General features: G+C 41.4%; 1 protein-coding gene across 6 annotated transcripts in view; it reads right to left on the bottom strand.

The window, feature by feature from the left end:
* Positions 1–18,440, bottom strand: part of acot7 (acyl-CoA thioesterase 7) — a 242,153-nt gene that overhangs the window by 150,318 nt on the left and 73,395 nt on the right. For 4 of the 6 annotated variants that reach the window (XM_048561845.2, XM_048561848.2, XM_059638056.1 and 1 more), the window contains exons 5-6: positions 10,353–10,467; positions 3,351–3,365 (exon numbers count right to left, since the gene is read on the bottom strand). In XM_048561845.2, coding sequence (XP_048417802.1) covers positions 3,351–3,365; positions 10,353–10,467 — 130 coding nt within the window. The remainder of the gene's footprint in view (positions 1–3,350; positions 3,366–10,352; positions 10,468–18,440) is intronic. The other 2 variants (XM_059638057.1, XM_048561846.2) reach the window with 1 other exon arrangement.

Raw genomic sequence — 18,440 nt, 5'->3', positions numbered from 1 at the left:
TTGGGAGCATACTTACATTTAAAATACTAATACTGTTAACTATAAATCTTCTTTATGAGAAAGTCAAATTTGAATTTACGTATTAGACTAATTTTTTTTAATAGGTTTTAAGTGAAATTAAATTATCTCTTACATTATCTACAATGGCTCTAAACTTCTTGGCCTGATCCCAAATTAAGTTAGATTCCAGATGGTTAAATGCCAAAATAGAAACAGACAAACTAATTCAGGTTGTCATAAGAGAGTACATTCTGCTCCTTGTAGTCAAGATTGAGGTTATCTACAAATAGCTGATTGAGGTCTGAAATGTTAGAATATTATCAAAAAGGATTTGATAAGAAAAGTGAAATACTGAATCCATTCAGAGTGTGTCTATTGTACAGTTACAATGACCTTCTTCAGGCTTAAGTCTCCTTCACTACAGTCAGAGTCAAATCTAGCAAAAAAAAGCAAAATGCTGTAGAAATTCAGCGGTTCTAGAAGCATTTGTGGAGAAAGAAACTGACTTAATGTTTCAAGTTCAATATGACTCTTCCTCAGGACAGAAAATATATTAAAGTCTAGCAATACTTGATGTTGGATGCTACTAAAAAGATTAGCCTGACTTCATGGGCCACTCATGTTCACTCACAGAGTTCTGCGGGTCTAATACAAGTAAACAAACCATGCATATATTTGTGGATCTGGCAATTCAAAACTGGAGCACCGTGACTGGTGGATTTAGCATTTAAGTCTGCAATAAAATAGTAGTCCTTTCCATCCTACCAGAGCTATAGGTTCAAAACAACTAAGGTGGCTAGCATAATGAGTGGAGTTTCAGGCAGCAATCTTAAAAATATTGACTTTAGTAAGGCCTTTGACAAGGTCCACATGGCAGGCTAGTCATGAATGGGATCCAGGGAGAGCTAGCTGATTGGATTCAAAATTAGCTCGATGGTAGGAAGCAGAGGTTTAAGGTTGAAGGTTGTTTTTCAGACTAAAGGCCTGTGACTAGTAATTTGCCACAGGAGCTGGTGCTGGGGCTTTGTTATTTGTTGTTTACATAAATGATCTGGATGTGAATGAACAAACCATGCTTAGCAGTTTGCAAATGATACAAAATTAGGAGGTATCATTGTGTGCGATGAAGGTAATCAAAATTCACATAGGGTTCTTGATCAGATCGGGAAGTGGATTGAGGTTTGGCAAATGCCATTTAATACAGTTAAGTGTGAGGTGTTGCACTTTGGAATGTCAAACTAAGGTAGGACTTATCCAGGAAATGGTAAAATCTTGATGAGTATTGTAGAACAGTGAGACCTAGGTGTACAAGTACATAGTTCGTAGGAAGTGGTGTCACAAGTGGACAGGGTGGCGAAGAAGGCATTTAGCATGCTGGCCTTCATCGGTTGAGGCACTGAGTATAGGAGTTGGGACATTACGTTGCAGTTATATAAGTCATTGGTGAGGCTGCACTTGGAGTATTGTGTATAGTTTTGGTCACCGTATTATAAGTAAGACATAGTTAAACTGGATAGTGTGCAAAGATGATTTGCAAGAATGTTGCCGGGACTAGTAGGCCTGAGTTATAGGGAGAAGTTAGCAGGATAGGACTTTATTCCTTGAAATGTAGGAGAAAGAGGGGTGGCCTCATTGAGGCGTATAAAATCATGAGGGTTATAGATAAGCTGAATTCATACAGTCCTTTTCCCAAGGATGGGGAATTGAAAACTAGAAGGCATAGGTTTAAGGTAAGAGGGGATAGATTTAAGAAGGACCTGAGAGGCAACTTCTTCGCGCAGAGTGGTGCGTATATGGAATGGGCTGTTGGAGAAAGTGGTTGAAGCAGGTACAATAGCAACATTTAAGAAACATTTGGATAGCTACATGGATAAGAAGGGTTAGAGGGATATGGGCCAAATGCAGGCAATTGAAACGAGATGAGTGGGCACCATTGTCAGCATGGACCAGTTTGGGCCAAAGGGCCTCTATGACTCTAAATAAAAATTGAAGCTTCACGGACTGACCACGCATAGGCTGGACAACCAGCGTTCCTGTGCCTGTTCTGCAGTGTAGAAACCCCTGCGTTATAAATCGCATTTTTTTCCTGTTGTCTGAGATGGTTGGGTCAAAATGGGAATGGCCGATGGACCTTTACTGTGAGTGCATTAAGGTGAGGTCAGATGAGGCGCAAAATGAAAATAAAATGAGCCAACTCTTCCAGGAATATGATCTACAAGCCACTGTGTGTCAAGAATCGAGAACAATTTAGCACAAAATGCCATCGTGATCAGAGGCCATGAAGATAGCCAACATGTTTTATAAGGTATCTATAAGAATACATTGTGAATACATTATTCTAACAGAACAAACTACCATCAGCCATATGATACAGAATCTCTTATGAGAATGAGAAAGTACTGCAATTCACAAAGAAATAAAACAAACAAAATGCTTCCAACTATGTAAGCCATAAAAAAAAGACAAAGCATTGGGCACAAAGCTTTTGTAAGTAGAAACCCACAATCATCACTTGTGAATTGCAAATGTCGATTGTTCCATTCTTCACAATAATATCAGGAGATCATTATTTGACTAGTGGCCTGCCCAAATTTAATGTTAAGTGGAGTCAAGCCCATGTAGCTCTGTTGAGGAACTCATTAGTGTGACAAACCATCCCATATTCTTGGAAACAATCACAAAGTCATTATTTCTATTTGAAGTATGAATAATAGTTTAAACTGTTGAAGTGTGCCAATGCCTTCCCCTGCCGCCCAGGTATTAATTTCTCTATACTCGGTCCATCGGGACTAGACATCATCTGTTCATCAGGACTATAGACCATTGTGTACAAGAAGGCAAATGGGTGAGAAAATTCAATGTTCTGCTAATTGTACTCCTATTCATCAAATAAGAGTGCAGAAGATCCAAGAATGACTCTCCTACTTCGCAATGCCTTACCATTACTTCTTCATCTTAATTGTTTCAATAGTGGTGGCGTCTTTCACATTGCCTGGCCCTTCACCTTGGTTTCTTAATAAGAGCTACTACTGTTCCTACAGGAAAGCCAATGCTCTCCACTACCAGATATCAGCCTAATGGTCAAACATTCCTTGGTGGCTTCCATTACTGCTACATTTCCTGGCATAATTTACACTAATAATACAGAACATCAAAATTCTGAATGCCCTATGTTTTGTAGAGAAAAATAGCACGTATTTTTTATGTTATTTCTCATTCAAAATTTACAACAGTATTCACCTACAAGATTGGTCCAGGATCTTGAATCTTGTGATGTAAATTGTCGATTAGCAGTACTTCTACAAAGGAGGTTCAAAGAACTGTTAACAGTGGAATGAGGCAAAGCTTACCTTTAGATTGTCGGTCTGCCAGGGAACGTAATAAAAGGAAAAAAGCAAACTAAAGTTAATGTAGTTCAAGAGGAATGAATCCTTTATGTGGTATTGTCTTATACTAGCTTGAAATTGAAAATACTTCACTTTGATGAATAAAACATTCATTCCAATTTGATCTAATTCAAATTAACCGTAAATGTGGCAGAAAGCTCTCTTCATTTTGCATGCCCTATTATGTTTCAGTGGACTACAGTACAAAGGAATAAAGGTAGCTAGAAAGTATCAAAAATAGTGAATGAATGTTTAACATACGCACATGGCATTCTTCTGCAAAATTAACAATGGGTTATTGCTAAAATAGCAGACAACAAGAATACACAGAAGGTGCAACACAAACAGGGAATATGGCCCAAGCAATTCATGTTGTCATTTACAGTTCAACTCATATTTACCTACTTTATGTTCATTAAACTTGGCATTCAATTCCTTTCTTGAGGGGAGCTCGACATTTCTTGGATATATCCAATATTTTTTCTAGCTACTTCTTCAGATCTCCCTGTAAATTGTTCCTGTCTTCCAACATGTTAGCCAACTGTTACCTTGATGCCAATTGTTGATATATAATACAGCAATTGGCTGTCAAAGTAATTCACATTACTGATTTCATGGCAACTCTGAAACATGTGATAAGGCATTCTATAAATTTAAGTCTTTTCTTTTTGCGAGAGAGGGAGGGAGAAAATTAGGAGCTGAGAGGAAAGAGGAAGCTTTCTGAATTCACACACATTTCCCAAGCCTGCGATTTTCATTTTTCCTTGTTTCTATTCACTAAGGGTTGATTTTCCAAGTTCACACTGCTACAAGGAGCACAACTGGTCAACTAAACTGAACAGAAAATTATCCATGTCAATCAACATGGCTCTCCTCAACAGCATAAGCACCAAAAAACTCTAGAATCTCCAACTTTGATTCAGTTCTATCCAGAACTTCCTCTTCTCTCTGACACATTTGAGCACAAGATATAGGCGATTTTTAATGAAAAATAAATATTGCTGGTGTGATTAATTAAAAACTACTTATTGTATTTCAGATGTAAATATACAATAGAACATTAAAATTTATGAAGAAAACAGTAAAATTTATAATTGCTGCAGTCCATAAAAGTAGGAATATAAAATAGCATTAGCAAATGTCATTAACAAATAACAGCGCCAACTGCACAAACCTGGCCTCTCACAATGCACAATATAAAGGGGTTTCAGGGAGTTTTATGTTTTATTCAGGAACATAATAGGGTCACAGCTCATACAGTTTGGAAATTATGCAGTGTGATATTGTCAAGATAACATTTGTATCAAATTTTTACATCACTTATTTTATTGGAGGCATCATCATAAGTATAATAAATGAATAATGCCTTTGTTAAAATTGTGAACAGAAGAATTTATTGTAAACACATGTGTTTGCAAACAATATTGCACAGGGAAATTTCAAGGTGCTTATTACCAGTTCACATTCATCGAACTTGTAAAGATGGATTTTATTTAGGGTGAGCTACAGTGGCCTCAATTTGTAAAGTCACACTTTTACCTTTCTGTGGTTCCAAAAACTTAGAAACCTTCCACTGAGTCCAAAGCAGTCCTACAATTATTGGCCGTGATACAGTCAACACAGAACAGGTCACAGTGACCTTCCTTACAATAACGTAGTAGAGATAAAATCTATACGGAGTAACAGGACATGGTGTGGTCTTGAGAAACTGGCCTTTGCCAGCTATATGCTACTCATGCATCCATTTACAGTGGATGAAAATGCAAGATTTTAATGTAGTAAGCTAAGTATTGCTGTGGTGTAACCATCAATTTAACAACGTGGCCATAAGCAATGACACAGGAATACACCAGAGTTGGGTTAAGAGCGCCGTAGATAATTCAAAAACAGTGCTGAAATAGAATAACTGAAATCAAATAGTAGATATTGATTTTGGCTAGACCATCAAGAGAGGGATTTAGTGGTGAAAAAAAATCATCACTGATAAAAGTTATTCAAGATATTTAACCAAGTTTCAACAACAATTTCAAAGAGCCATTGATACAGAATGTAAAAAAGGAAATTATGATCATATGAAGAACTGGAGCCACTCAAGAAAGATCAAGAAGCCTACAAGCACTCTCATATACTATATAAGAATAAGTACTAAATGTTGCGATGCCAAGGACATTCTTAACAAATGTGTGACTAAATTTTAAAAGCTCTGATGTCTTTTGGACTGGAGTCATACATGCCATACATTGTTAACCACAAGCATTTCACAGTAAAAAGCAGCAAAACACTCGAATCATTCCAGAATGGAAATAGTAGTGAACCAAAAAGCACAATTAACAGAAAATAAGCAGCAGAACGCTGGGAAATCTCATGAGGATGCATAAGAAGATTAAAGAGTGATCTAATTGAGGTGTTTAAGATGATTAAATGAATTGATAGGATAGATGTAAATAAACTATTTCCTCTGGTGGGACAGTCCAGAACAAAGGGGCATAACCTTAAAATTTGAGTGAGTTCATTATGGTTGATTTCAGGAAGTACTTTATCACAAAAAAGGATAGTGGAAATCTGGAACACTGCCAAAAATGCTGCCGTATTTAGGACAACTGAAAATTTCAAAAACTGAGATTAATGGAATTTTGTCAGGGAAGAAATCAGATGTTATGGAACCAAGGCAGGCAGACGGAATTAAGACTCAGAGTAACCATGATTTAATTAAAAGGTGGAACAGGCTCAAAGAGTTGTATAGACTGAATCTGTTTCTAAGTCTGAAGGTAAAGGCAAAGCCCAGGTGGAAACTTAAAAAACATATTGCTGAAACTCAACAGCAGAGGTGGCAAAGTCAGCTAGGTTAACACTCTTAGTCACTATCCAGTAATTATTGCTGTAAAGTGAAGACATCCACACGCATCAGGAGAGGAAATAAATTGGAACTATCTAATACTTACCCAATCTAACATTTAAAAAATCACCAAGATGATAATTGTGGTTGCAGTTAGAATGTGATTTTGTCCTTTGTTATGTAACTTGATAATCATCACAGTGTAGAACAACCTCTCTGTTCCCTACTTTAACACTACAGCTTATCAAAACCATCCACTTGGCAGCAGCTCTCCTCACATGCCCACTCAAAAACAGACCTACAGCTTTTAGACAAAACAGCAGATAAGCAATCTAATCAACTTGCTAACATTTCAGATAATTATGTTCATAATTGGCTGTGTTCTGAATTCCTTCTACTTTTTTCTTTTTCTCAACAACACACTACAGATGTAAGTAGTTTTCTTCTTTAGGAGCAAGTAAGTTCAAGCTCTTAACATGCTTTGTATATCAACTGATCAATTGGAAAATATGGATGATTTATTAGTGATGATTGACAGATGAGAAAATATCACAGATAATTTGGTATGACAAAGTGTGAGGCTGGATGAACACAGCAGGCCAAGCAGCATCTCAGGAGCACAAAAGCTGACATTTCGGGCATAGACCCTTCAACAGAGAGGGGATGGGGTGAGGGTTCTGGAATAAATAGGGAGAGAAGAGGAGGTGGACCGAAGATGGAGAGAAAAAAAGACAGGTAGAGAGGAGAGTATAGGTGGGGAGGTAGGGAGGGGATAGGTCAGTCCAGGGAAGACGGACAGGTCAAGGAGGTGGGATGAGGTTAGTAGGTAGGAAATGGAGGTGCGGCTGGAGGTGGGAGGATGGGATAGGTGAGAGGAAGAACAGGTTAGGGAGGCAGGGGCAGGCTGGGCTGGTTTTGGGATGCAGTGGGGGGGAGGGGATGGGCTGGGCTGGTTTTGGGATGTAGTGTGGGAAGGGGAGATTTTGAAGCTTGTGAAGTCCACATTGATACCATTAGGCTGCAGGGTTCCCAGGCGGAATATGAGTTGCTGTTCCTGCAACCTTCGGGTGGCATCATTGTGGCACTGCAGGAGGCTCATGATGGACATGTCGTCTGAGGAATGGGAGGGGGAGTTAAAATGGTTCGCAACTGGGAGGTGCAGTTGTTTATTGCGAACCGCTTGGTTTCCCCAATGTAGAGGAAGCCACACCGGGTACAATGGATACAGTATACCACATTGGTAGATGTGCAGGTGAACATCTGCTTAATAAGGAAAGTCATCTTGGGGCCTGGGATGCGGGTGAGGGAGGAGGTGTGGGGGCAAGTGTAGCACTTCCTGCGGTTGCAGGGGAAGGTGCCGGGTGTGGTGGAGTTGGAGGGGAGTGTGGGGCGGACAAGGGAGTCATGGAGAGAGTGGTCTCTCCGGAAGGCAGACAAGGGTGGGGATGGAAAAATGTCTTGGGTGGTGGGGTCGGATTGTAGATGGCGGAAGTGTCGGAGGATGATGCGTTGTATCCGGAGGTTGGTGGGGTGGTGTGTGAGAACGAGGGGGATCCTCTTTGGGCGGTTGTAGCGGGGGCGGGGTGTGAGGGATGTGTTGCGGGAAATGCGGGAGACGTGGTCAAGGGTGTACTCGACCACTGTGAGGGGAAAGTTGCGGTCCTTGAAGAACTTGGACATCTTGGACATGGATGTGCGGGAGTGGAATGCCTCATCCTGGGAGCAGATGCAGTGGAGGTGGAGGAATTGGGAATAGGGGATGGAATTTTTGCAGGAGGTTGGGTGGGAGGAGGTGTATTCTAGGTAGTTGTGGGAGTTGGTGGGCTTGAAATGGACATCAGTTTCCAGCTGGTTACCTGAGATGGAGACTGAGAGGTCCAGGAAGGTGAGGGATGTGTTGGAGATGGCCCAGGTGAACTTGAGGTTGGGGTGGAAAGTGTTGGTGAAGTGGATGAACTGTTCGAGCTCCTCTGGGGAGCAAGACGCGGCGCCGATACAGTCATCAATGTAACAGAGGAAGAGGTGGGGTGTGGGGCCTGTGTAGTTGCGGAAGAGGGACTGTTCCACGTAACCTACAAAGAGGCAGGCATAGCTTGGGCCCATGAGGGTGCCCATGGCCACCGCCTTAGTCTATAGGAAGTGGGAGGAATCGAAAGAGAAGTTGTTGAGGGTGAGGACGAGTTTGGCTAGGCGGATGAGGGTGTTGGAGAAGGGGGACTGTTTGGGCCTGCAGGGCAGTAAGAAGCGGAGGGCCTTGAGGCCATCTGCATAATTTGGTGATGGGGCGGAAAATAAATGGTCAGTTGTGTATAGGTGCACTGCTGGAAATGAAAAGAAAATCAATAGTGTGTTCATTGGGCTCTACTGACACAGTGGCAGTGTCCCTACCTCTGAGCCAGGAGATCTACGTTCATGTCCCACCTTCTCCAGAGGTGTGTCATAACATCTCTGAACAGGGTAGATTAGAAAGTATATCTTCCTTAGCTTTTGGGGCTCTTGTAGCATAGTAAAAACTGAAAAAAAAGTTAGTTTGGCCCCCTCCAACTTATTTTGTTTTAATCTCTCCCTCTTCCTTACTTTCCCTGGCGTCTACACTGTCCTTAATGGGTTTTGTGTATAAATTAATCAGCTGGAAAATATGGGTGATTTACTGGCAGTGATTATTCAATGATTTGATGATGGGGATAAAAACATTCATTTGTGTGCAAAAGCACTTCTGGACATATAAAAAAATTAAAATAAAAACAGTTGAAAAATACCATGGGTGAATTAGTTGTTTGAATAAAGGCATTCAGTTGTGTGTGATAGCACTTCCAAATATTAAAAAACGGAAAATAAAGTTATTTCAGGGACACTTCTTTAATTGGGAATGAGTGTAACTGCCTCAATGTCGGGATATACTTTGTCCAAGTCACTTTAGTGATTAAATTTATCTGATTAAATGGAGGCTCCAAAGGGGAGTCCTTGAGCTACAATTCTTGAACCATTTAGAAAAACAAATGAAATGCTGAAGTCTGTCCTCCAACAGAGAAAAGTTACCAGGCATTTTACAATATGTCTTATTTTCTATTTCATTATCCTTAGGAGTATTTGAAGGTCATTTATTTAATTTGAATGCCACTTATTTAAGTTCCTCTCTGTTCAATGTAACATTTTCACAGCATTGGGTATGATCCTTTCTCAAGATATAAATTAGTGAATAGCAACTGGAGTCTGGCAAAAGAGATTACATCTGATAGCTGACCCTGGACACTCTGCTACCTCTATATATGTACATATTTATGCATTATGAAGCCTTTAAATATCCAGCATAAACAATTTCCAGTATGTTAAAATAAACCCGTTGGTGAAAATGTATCTTAAAATTGTAATTGCTTCAAAAAAAACCTTAAAAATCAATGTTGATGATGAAAGTGATCAACACAAATCAAACTACTTCAGATAAAGTTATGGGGAAGGACATTTGTCTCCAACTGGAGATAATGGGAACTGCAGATGCTGGAGAATCCAAGATAATAAAATGTGAGGCTGAATGAACACAGCAGGCCAAGCAGCATCTCAGGAGCACAAAAGCTGACGTTTCGGGCCTAGACCGGTCTAGGGTCTAGTCCCGAAACGTCAGCTTTTGTGCTCCTGAGATGCTGCTTGGCCTGCTGTGTTCATCCAGCCTCACATTTTATTGTCTCCAACTGGAGACAGGAACCAGGTTGCAAAACAATGAGCTTTATTTCTTCTTGCTAAAGAAAAATTCTTTGTTTTCCCAACCTCATGCCTTTATCATATTTTGTTGGCAGGTCACAAAGGCTTTTGCAGCAAGACATATACACCTCTTCTGAGCTAAGTATCTTGAATTTGAGGGCTACAAGTAGACTTCCTCCTGCACATTGTTTAGAGTGTTTTGTGTGGGGAACACAGTGACAAGTAAGTGTAAAGTGTTTTGACAACTTCAAGTGTCAATTTGAGATGGTGTAAAACAATGTTTCTGTTTTCAATGCAGTGATTCATCTGTTCTCTGTCCTGCAAAGGTAAGTTAAGTGTTACATTGGCCACCATTGTGTAAATTTTGACATCCATTATCTCTCAGCAATCCCTCAAGTCATTACAAATATGGAAATAAATGTTCATCTTACCCACATTGATGGCAGGCAAGATGATATCTTCACTCCTTTGCTTTGTCTCTATACGGTCCAGTTTCTGAGCTTCATACCTCTTTCTACCTTCTTCTTGCTGTTCTGGACTTGTATACTTTTAGAAAATGCAGGAAGAAAACAGAAATTTAATCTTTTGTTTATTTCTTTTATATTGTTGCAGTTTTGATCATTTTAGGCAAACCATTTATTGCTTCTCAACAATTTCTCAGAGGGTGACTTTCAAATTCAGTAGAAACAATAATTTGCAGAACCTTGGAAGAACATCCCAAAGAGGCTTCACAGCAGTGAAATAGTTACCAACAATGATCAAGGAACTATTTTAAAAAATTGGTTTTGAGGAGGCTTTTAAAGTCACTGACAGGGATAACAACGTAAGAGATTCAGGGAGGGAATTCTGAACAGCAGACCCAAGAAAGGAATGTCTCCATCATACATACTGAGAGAAAAGGATGGCAGAGTCACAGGTGACCAGAAGTGCAAGACTGAAGAACACAGACTGTGATGGAGGGGTAGAGGAGGCTGCTGAAATAGGTTGGGCAAGGTCTTGGAGGGAAATATGAGTGCTTTCGCTCCATGCCCACCGCAGACTTCATCCCTAAAAAATCAGCACAGCGATATTTATTGTGGAAATTTGAAATGTGACCTAGTTGTAAAGGAGAACAGTGTGAAACTGGCTGGTAGGCTAGAGGAGATCGATGTTAGTAAGGAAGATGTGCTAGGAATTTTGAGGAAGTTGAAGATAGGTAAGTCCCCTGGCCTGATGGGATTTATCCAAGGGTTCTATGGGAAGTGAGGGAAGAGATCGCAGGCCCTTTGGCTATGTTCTTTTCGTCCTCACTGTCCGTGGGTATAGTGGCGGAAGATTGGAGAAAGGCAAATGTCATTCCCTTGTTCAAAAAAGTGAATAGGGATAACCCTGGAAATTACAGGCCAGTTAGTCTTATGTCAGTGGTGGACAAAGTATTGGAAAGAGCTCTGAGAGATAGGATTTTTGATCACTTGGATAGGCACAGTTTGATTCGTGATAGTCAGCATGAATTTGTGAGGGGTAGAACTTGCCTCACAAACCTTATTGAATTCCTTGAAGAGGTGACCAAATAGGTGGATGAAGGTACAGCAGTGGATGTGGTGGTGTACACAGATTTAAGTAAGGTGTTTGATAAGGTTCCCCATTGTATGCTCATACAGTAGGTAAGGAGGCGTGGGATGGGGGGAATGTGGCAGATTGGATTCAGAATTGGCTGACCCTTCGAAGACAAAGGATGGTAGTGGACGGAAAATATTCAACGTGGTGCTCAGTTACGAGTAATGTACCACAAGGATCTGTTCTCTTTTACTTGTGATTTTTGTAAATGATTTCAATGAAGGAGTGGAAGGTGGAATAGTAAGTACGCAGATGATACAAAGGTGGGTCGTGTTGTGGACAGTGCAGATGGTTGTTCTAGGTTACTAAGGGACACTGGTAGGATGCAGAGCTGGACTGAGAAGTGGCAGATGGAGTTTAGCCCTGAGAAGTGTGAGGTGATTCATTTTGGAAGAACAAACTTGAAAGCAGAATACAGGGTTAGCGTAAAGATTCTTGGCAGTGTGGAGGAGCAGAGGGATCTTGGGGTTCATGTTCACAGTTCCCTGAAAGTTGCCACCCAGGTAAGTAGAGGTGTTAAGAAGGTGTATGGTGTGTTAGCTTTCATTAATAGAGGGATTGAGTTCAAGAGCTGTGACGTTATGCTCCAGCTATACAAAGGCCACATCTGGAGTATTGTGTCTAGTTCTGGTAGCCTCATTACAGGAAAGATGTTGGGGTACTGGAAAAGGTGCAGAGGAGATTTATCAGGACGTTGCCTGGAATGGAGGGAAGGTCTTACAAGGAAAGGTTGAGAGAGAGCTCAGGCTTTTCTCTTTACAACGACGAAGGACGAGAGGTGACTTGGTAGAGGTGTACAAAATGATCAGAGGTATAGATAGACAGCCAGAGACTTTTTTGCTAGGGTGGAGGTAGCTATTACGAGGGGGTATAGTTTTAAAATAGTGGAGGTCGATACAGGGGAGACGTCAGAAGTAGGTTCTTTACTCAGAGAGTGGTACAGGCGTGGAATGCATTGCCGGCAAGGGTAGTGGGGTCAGCCTCATTAGGGGCTTTTACACAGCTATTAGATAGGCATATGGACGATAGTATAAGGTAGGGGTGAACTCTTTGGGGTTCCATTCAGGTGTAAATCGCACAGGAATGGGTCAAGGTTAGATAGAACTTAGGATTAGGTAAAAGTTCAGCACTACATCGTGGGCCGAAGGGCCTGTGCTGTGCTGTACTGTTCTATGTTCTATGTTCTCAGTATAATTATCCTCAGGCAGCACACGCAAGGAAAGAAACAGGTTTACATTTTTGGTTGTGGATCTTAACCAGAAAATCAGATTTCAGTCCTACTTGAGAATAAACAATGACAGTTTTGAACTGGAACGGTATCATCTACAGTAAGGATGAAATATTATAACTAACAGTAAGACATAGCAATAAAAAGATAGCTTGCCATCATTATCGGGAGCAACAAAGGAAATTTTGTCCTTTGAAGGATGAGTGAAATACAACTCCCAGAATCCTGGCAACAAGAAATCCCCAGATTCAAGTTGAGCCCAATCCATTAAATGATTTAAGACCTTTCAGTGACGATAGAAGGCAGAAAATATTTCTCTTTTATTACCTCATGCACATTGACAAAGATAAAGTGCACTCAGCCAATTAAACAACAAAAAAATTGTATTGATATAATTGTCTTGTAGCACAATGGGTAACATCCTTCCTCTGAGGTCGTAGCTCTGGGTTTGAATCACATGCCAGAAGATGCATTCATTACTTGATCAAATGAGTTGATTTGGCCTATAAATTCTTCAAATACATGACAGGTGAGAAGAGTGACAAACTCTCCAAATCAGTCACGCTTACCAAGAGTGGCATCCCTTTGGGTGCAGGCAAGCAATTTGTTCCAAGAAAACTAGCTGTGGAAACAGACAGAAGCACATGTTTTGTCTGTCTCATGTGTCTCTCGGTTTTAGAAGAGATGTAAAGAAGAAAATTTGCTTCAAAACTTATAAATTTCCCCCAAGGAAAATGTCCTAGGAATTACCCTTGGGCAAAAATTAAACTGTACTAGCCTTATAAATACCATGGCTATAGTAAGTAGCTCACCTCCTTACTGTTCAAAGCCTGTTCATCTACAAGGCACAAGTCAGAAATGTGATGGAATATTCATCACTTGCCTGGATGGTTACAGCTTCAACCGTACTTTAAAAAACTTGACACAATTCCTTACAAAGCAGCCAGTTTGATTAGCACCACATCTTCAAACATTCATTCTCTCCACTTTCAATGCTCATCAACAGCAGTGTGTACCATATACAAGATGCACTGCAAAATTCACTGAAGAGTTTTAGACAGCACTTTCCAAGCACATAACTATTACCATCTCGAATGACAACAGTTTTGACCTGTAAATTTCACTCTAAGCCAATCACCCTCCTGTCTTTGAAATATATTGCCATTGCTCCAGGGTCATTGGATCAAAAGCCTGGAATTCACTCCCTGACAGCATTGTTGCAGACTAATGGATTCCAGCAACTAAAGAAAGCAGCTCATGACCACTTCTCAAGGCCACCTATGGATATGCATTAAATCCTGGCTTTGTCAGTGATGCCCTCGTCTCATGAATTAATAAATAAAAGGGAAGACAGGGAAATGTAGTTCGGATTCAGTACAGATAATTTGTTGGTTGACTACATCTGCCCAGTGAGTTATTGTTGCTCTTGCTGTGCAAGTTGAGCTCCTTTGAGGGCTGAGTTTCATTGTGCTGCCTGATCCAGCAAGATGCACAGGCCAAGGTGAGGGCAGCAAGATGACTCAGTGGTTAGCTGTCTCACAGTGCTGGTGACCTAGGTTCAATTGCAGCATTCAGTGACTATCTGTGTGGAGTTTGCACATTCTCCCGTGTCTGTGTGGGTTTCCGCTGGGTGCTCTAGTTTCCTCCGACAGTCCAAAGGTGTGCAGGTTAGATGGATTAGCCATGCTAAGTTGCCCCAAAATGGCCAGGGATGTACAGGTTAGGTGGATCAGCTACGTCAAATGCGGGTACAGGGATATGGTAGGAGACTAGGGGTGGTTCTGGGGGATGCTCTTTGGACGGTCTGTGTAGACGTGATGAGCCTATTTCTGTAATGTTGGGATTCTATGATTCTAAGTCAGCATTATGATGCAAATTGAGGAAAATGGAAAAATGATCTATTAGGAAGATGGGGGAGACACAACAATGGGCCTAGCATTTTTGGGGAAGGCAAAGAAGTGCAATACTCCAAATCTCAAAAAGAATATAATAAAGACCATTTCTTGAGTGGCCTCTAATAATTATTAAAGGACTATGGATTAGGTTCTTCAAGAGTGACATCTATCTCAAGGGTAAAATACCATTAATGAAAAACAGTTTCACATTGAGTTGCATTTTCTTCTTTTTGCAGTGGAAGATCAGGGCAGAAGATCTAAACACACCATGTCCTTCAGCTTGTATCTGACAGAAACTTTCTCAAAGTAAAAAGCAGACTTCCTTTGGACATAAGGTCGTGGGAAACAATCTGGGTGTGAGAAGTAATGGGAATATGGTAGTTGACGGGAGGACTGTACTAAATGTCAAAAGTTCAATGCAGCTTGTGCTGATGATATAAAGCAAAATGTTTTCAAACTAAAAGTATCTTATATTTTTGAAGTGTTATTTTGAAAGTTGAAACAGCTGAATATTTCCTGGACTTGTTTGGCAAATATTTTCTGCTATTTTCTATGATAATTTTCTGACAATGTGTTAACTGTACTTCAGAACACCAGATTTTTTTTTAAACTCTTCTCAAACTGAATGGGTGAACATTACCCTCATCAGAAGAAAGAATGTTCAGGTGTGCAGCTGTCATATTGGGAAAATTGCTGAAATTGAGATGGCTTGGGATCCCATCCAGCCTCTCAGGGTAGGTGGATAAGGTGAGTAGTATTCTGAAATATTTAAGAAGGTAGTAATTTTGCACATGAATTTCCCATTTTCTAACGAAGTAGAAGCTCTATGTTATATTGGCAACCAGTAGGTAGGAGAAGACAATGTATAATAGAAACAGCATCCTCAGTGAAACAAGCTGTTAAGGATTTTGATCAATCACAAGGAAGAGATCCAGTCATGGACAAGTGACAACAAAGTGTGGAGCTGGATGAACACAGCAGGCCAAGCAGCATCTCAGGAGAACAAAAGCTGACATTTCGGGCCTAAACCCTTCATTAGTGGGTCTAGGCCCGAAACTTCAGCTTTTGTGTTCCTGAGATGCTGCTTGGCCTGCTGTGTTCATCCAGCTCCACACTTTGTTATCTTGGATTCTCCAGCATCTGCAGTTCCCATTATCATATGGACAAGTGACAGGCTGCTGCAGTGCTTCTGCCAAACAGTGCTTGACAGATGGTTACTAAACGCTTGGGAAAAAAAACCGCACTTGCTAACCTTCAGTCCTCTGATTAGGGTTTAGGGCAGCGACTCACATGGTCAACAGTAGTAGCTGCAATAACTGCTTTCACCACAGCCACATGTACCTCCATACTGCAAAGGAAATAACTACCAGCATTCAATTCCAGGCAGAACCCCAACACATTGTCTACTAACAGAGGACCAACTCTCTCAATATGTCTGAGCACCTGAGCTTCAGAGACTCAGGCTGTCATGGCTACTGACAGCTGTACATTCAAGGAAAATGACCGCTTACACAATGGGCTAAGTGGGTGTGTAATGTCAATAGCTAGCAAGATGTCTGTCACTGGACGCCCCCTCCCCAGCTTCTCGCCTTAAATCTCCACAGTATTACAGTATTACATTCTCTTCCCCTAAAAGAAGGGAAAGCAGAGAGGTGCAAGTAATGGTAATGATATTTTTGTGCAGAGGAGGGAAGGACACCGTTTGTCTTTGTGAGGCATTAATACGAAAGAGAACTAAGCTCTGAACAAGCATGGCTGCATAAATGGAAATGTAAGATGGCTGCAGGAAGGGGAAAGTGTGGAGATGCAAAGAATGAGATGTGCTGTGCAAGAGATTGCTGGGCAAGACTGAAATAGGGGCTTGTCACTTGAAAGTATATTCCATCAATTTGAGATAACAAGGTATAGAGCTGGATGAACACAGCCAGCTAAGTAGCATCAGAGAAGCAGGAAGGCTGACGTTTCGGGCCTAGACTCTTCTTCAGAAAGGTCTAGGCCCGAAACGTCAGCCTTCCTGCTCCTCCAATGCTGCTTAACCTGTTGTGTTCATCCAGCTCGACACTATGTTATCTCATACTCCATCCATTTTTCAGGACCTCTTCAGATCCTCTTAATGTAAAGCCTCTTGGTTGGAGAGACAATCAATCGATGAATTCATTGGCTGCTTCTATCCACACCTGTTTGATAGGAGGGGTTGTAATCTTCCTCCCATGCTTACAATAGCTCATCTCCCTGCAGTTCCTTCATTGCCAAGCAACAGAACCCATGGGTGGGAGACAGGCTTCTCAAGTATTCTCTCTATTCTTGTGTGTGCTACTGACTAAAAAGTTCAGGTGATGCTAAACTTTTCTGAAACATGTTGTGCTATTCTAAAATAGGAATCCGCCCTGAAACAAAATGATTGCATCTGCATCACCTATCCTCCCTAATTGGTTCAGGGGTCCAGAGGCAGGCTGTTAAATAGGTTAACAAACTCATATTCCGCTTGGGAACCCTGCAGCCCAATGGCATCAATGAGGATTTCACCAGCTTCAAAATCTCCCCTCCCCCCACCACATCCCAAAACCAGCTCAGCTCGTCCCCGGCCGCCTAACCTGTTCTTCCTCTCACCTATCCCCTCCTCCCACCTCAAGCCACATCTCCGTTTCCTACCTACTAACCTCATCCCGCCCCCTTGACCTGTCCATTCTCCCCAGACTGACCTATCCCCTCCCTACCTCCCCACCCATAATCTCCTCTCCACCTATCTTCTCTATCCATCTTCAGTCCGCCTCCCCGTCTTTCCCTATTTATTTCAGAATCCTCTCCCCATCCCCCTTTTCTGATGCAAGGTCTCAGCCCGAAACGTCAGCTTTTGTGCTCCTAAGATGCTGCTTGGCCTGCTGTCTTCATCCAGCCCCACACTTTGTTATCTTGGATTCTCCAGCTTCTGCAGTTCCCATTATCTCTGTTAAATAGGTTGTTCAGGTAAAGAATAACTGAAAGGTCCATTATCAAAAGGTCAAGTTTGCTACTCAAAAGTGACCCTACTGTCACACCTGAGACAAAGTTGGTAAGATTCCAACCAATCAATCTGCATTGCAAAATAATTTTAATTAAAATACTTCCCTTTATTGTAACACAAAACATCCTGCTAAAGAGATACTAAAATGTGTCCATGAAATTAATCAGCAAATCCAGATCATGACACAAATCTGTTTAAAACATACTAATTTATGCAAATTACAACCTTTCATTGTCTAAGAAATACCAATCTATATGTTGCGTATTGACAACATTTAAGCCTTTGTCTCAGATATTCAACATTTGCACATTTTTAAACTTGCACATTCATAATTCATCAGTTCTACTCAGCACAACCACAAAAATATTTGTGATAATGTGAACTGCAGATGCTGGAGAATCTAAGATAATAAAATGTGAGGCTGGATGAACACAGCAGGCCCAGCAGCATCTCAGGAGCACAAAAGCTGACGTTTCGGGCCTAGACCCTTCATCAGAGAGGGGGATGGGGAGAGGGTTCTGGAATAAATAGGGAGAGAGGGGGAGGCGGACCGAAGATGGAGAGAAAAGAACATAGGCCCGTCCCCTCCCCCCCACTGCATCCCAAAACCAGCCCAGCCTGTCTCTGCCTCCCGAACCTGTTCTTCCTCTCACCCATCCCTTCCTCCCACCCCAAGCCGCACCCCCATCTACCTACTAACCTCATCCCACCTCCTTGACCTGTCCGTCTTCCCTGGACTGACCTATCCCCTCCCTACCTCCCACCTATACTCTCCTCTCCACCTATCTTCTTTTCT

The sequence above is a fragment of the Stegostoma tigrinum genome, chromosome 28, assembly GCF_030684315.1.
Source record: "Stegostoma tigrinum isolate sSteTig4 chromosome 28, sSteTig4.hap1, whole genome shotgun sequence".
NCBI lineage: Eukaryota > Metazoa > Chordata > Chondrichthyes > Orectolobiformes > Stegostomatidae > Stegostoma > Stegostoma tigrinum.
Note: the sequence above shows the minus strand (reverse complement) of the source record. Positions and strands in the feature narration are given on the sequence as shown.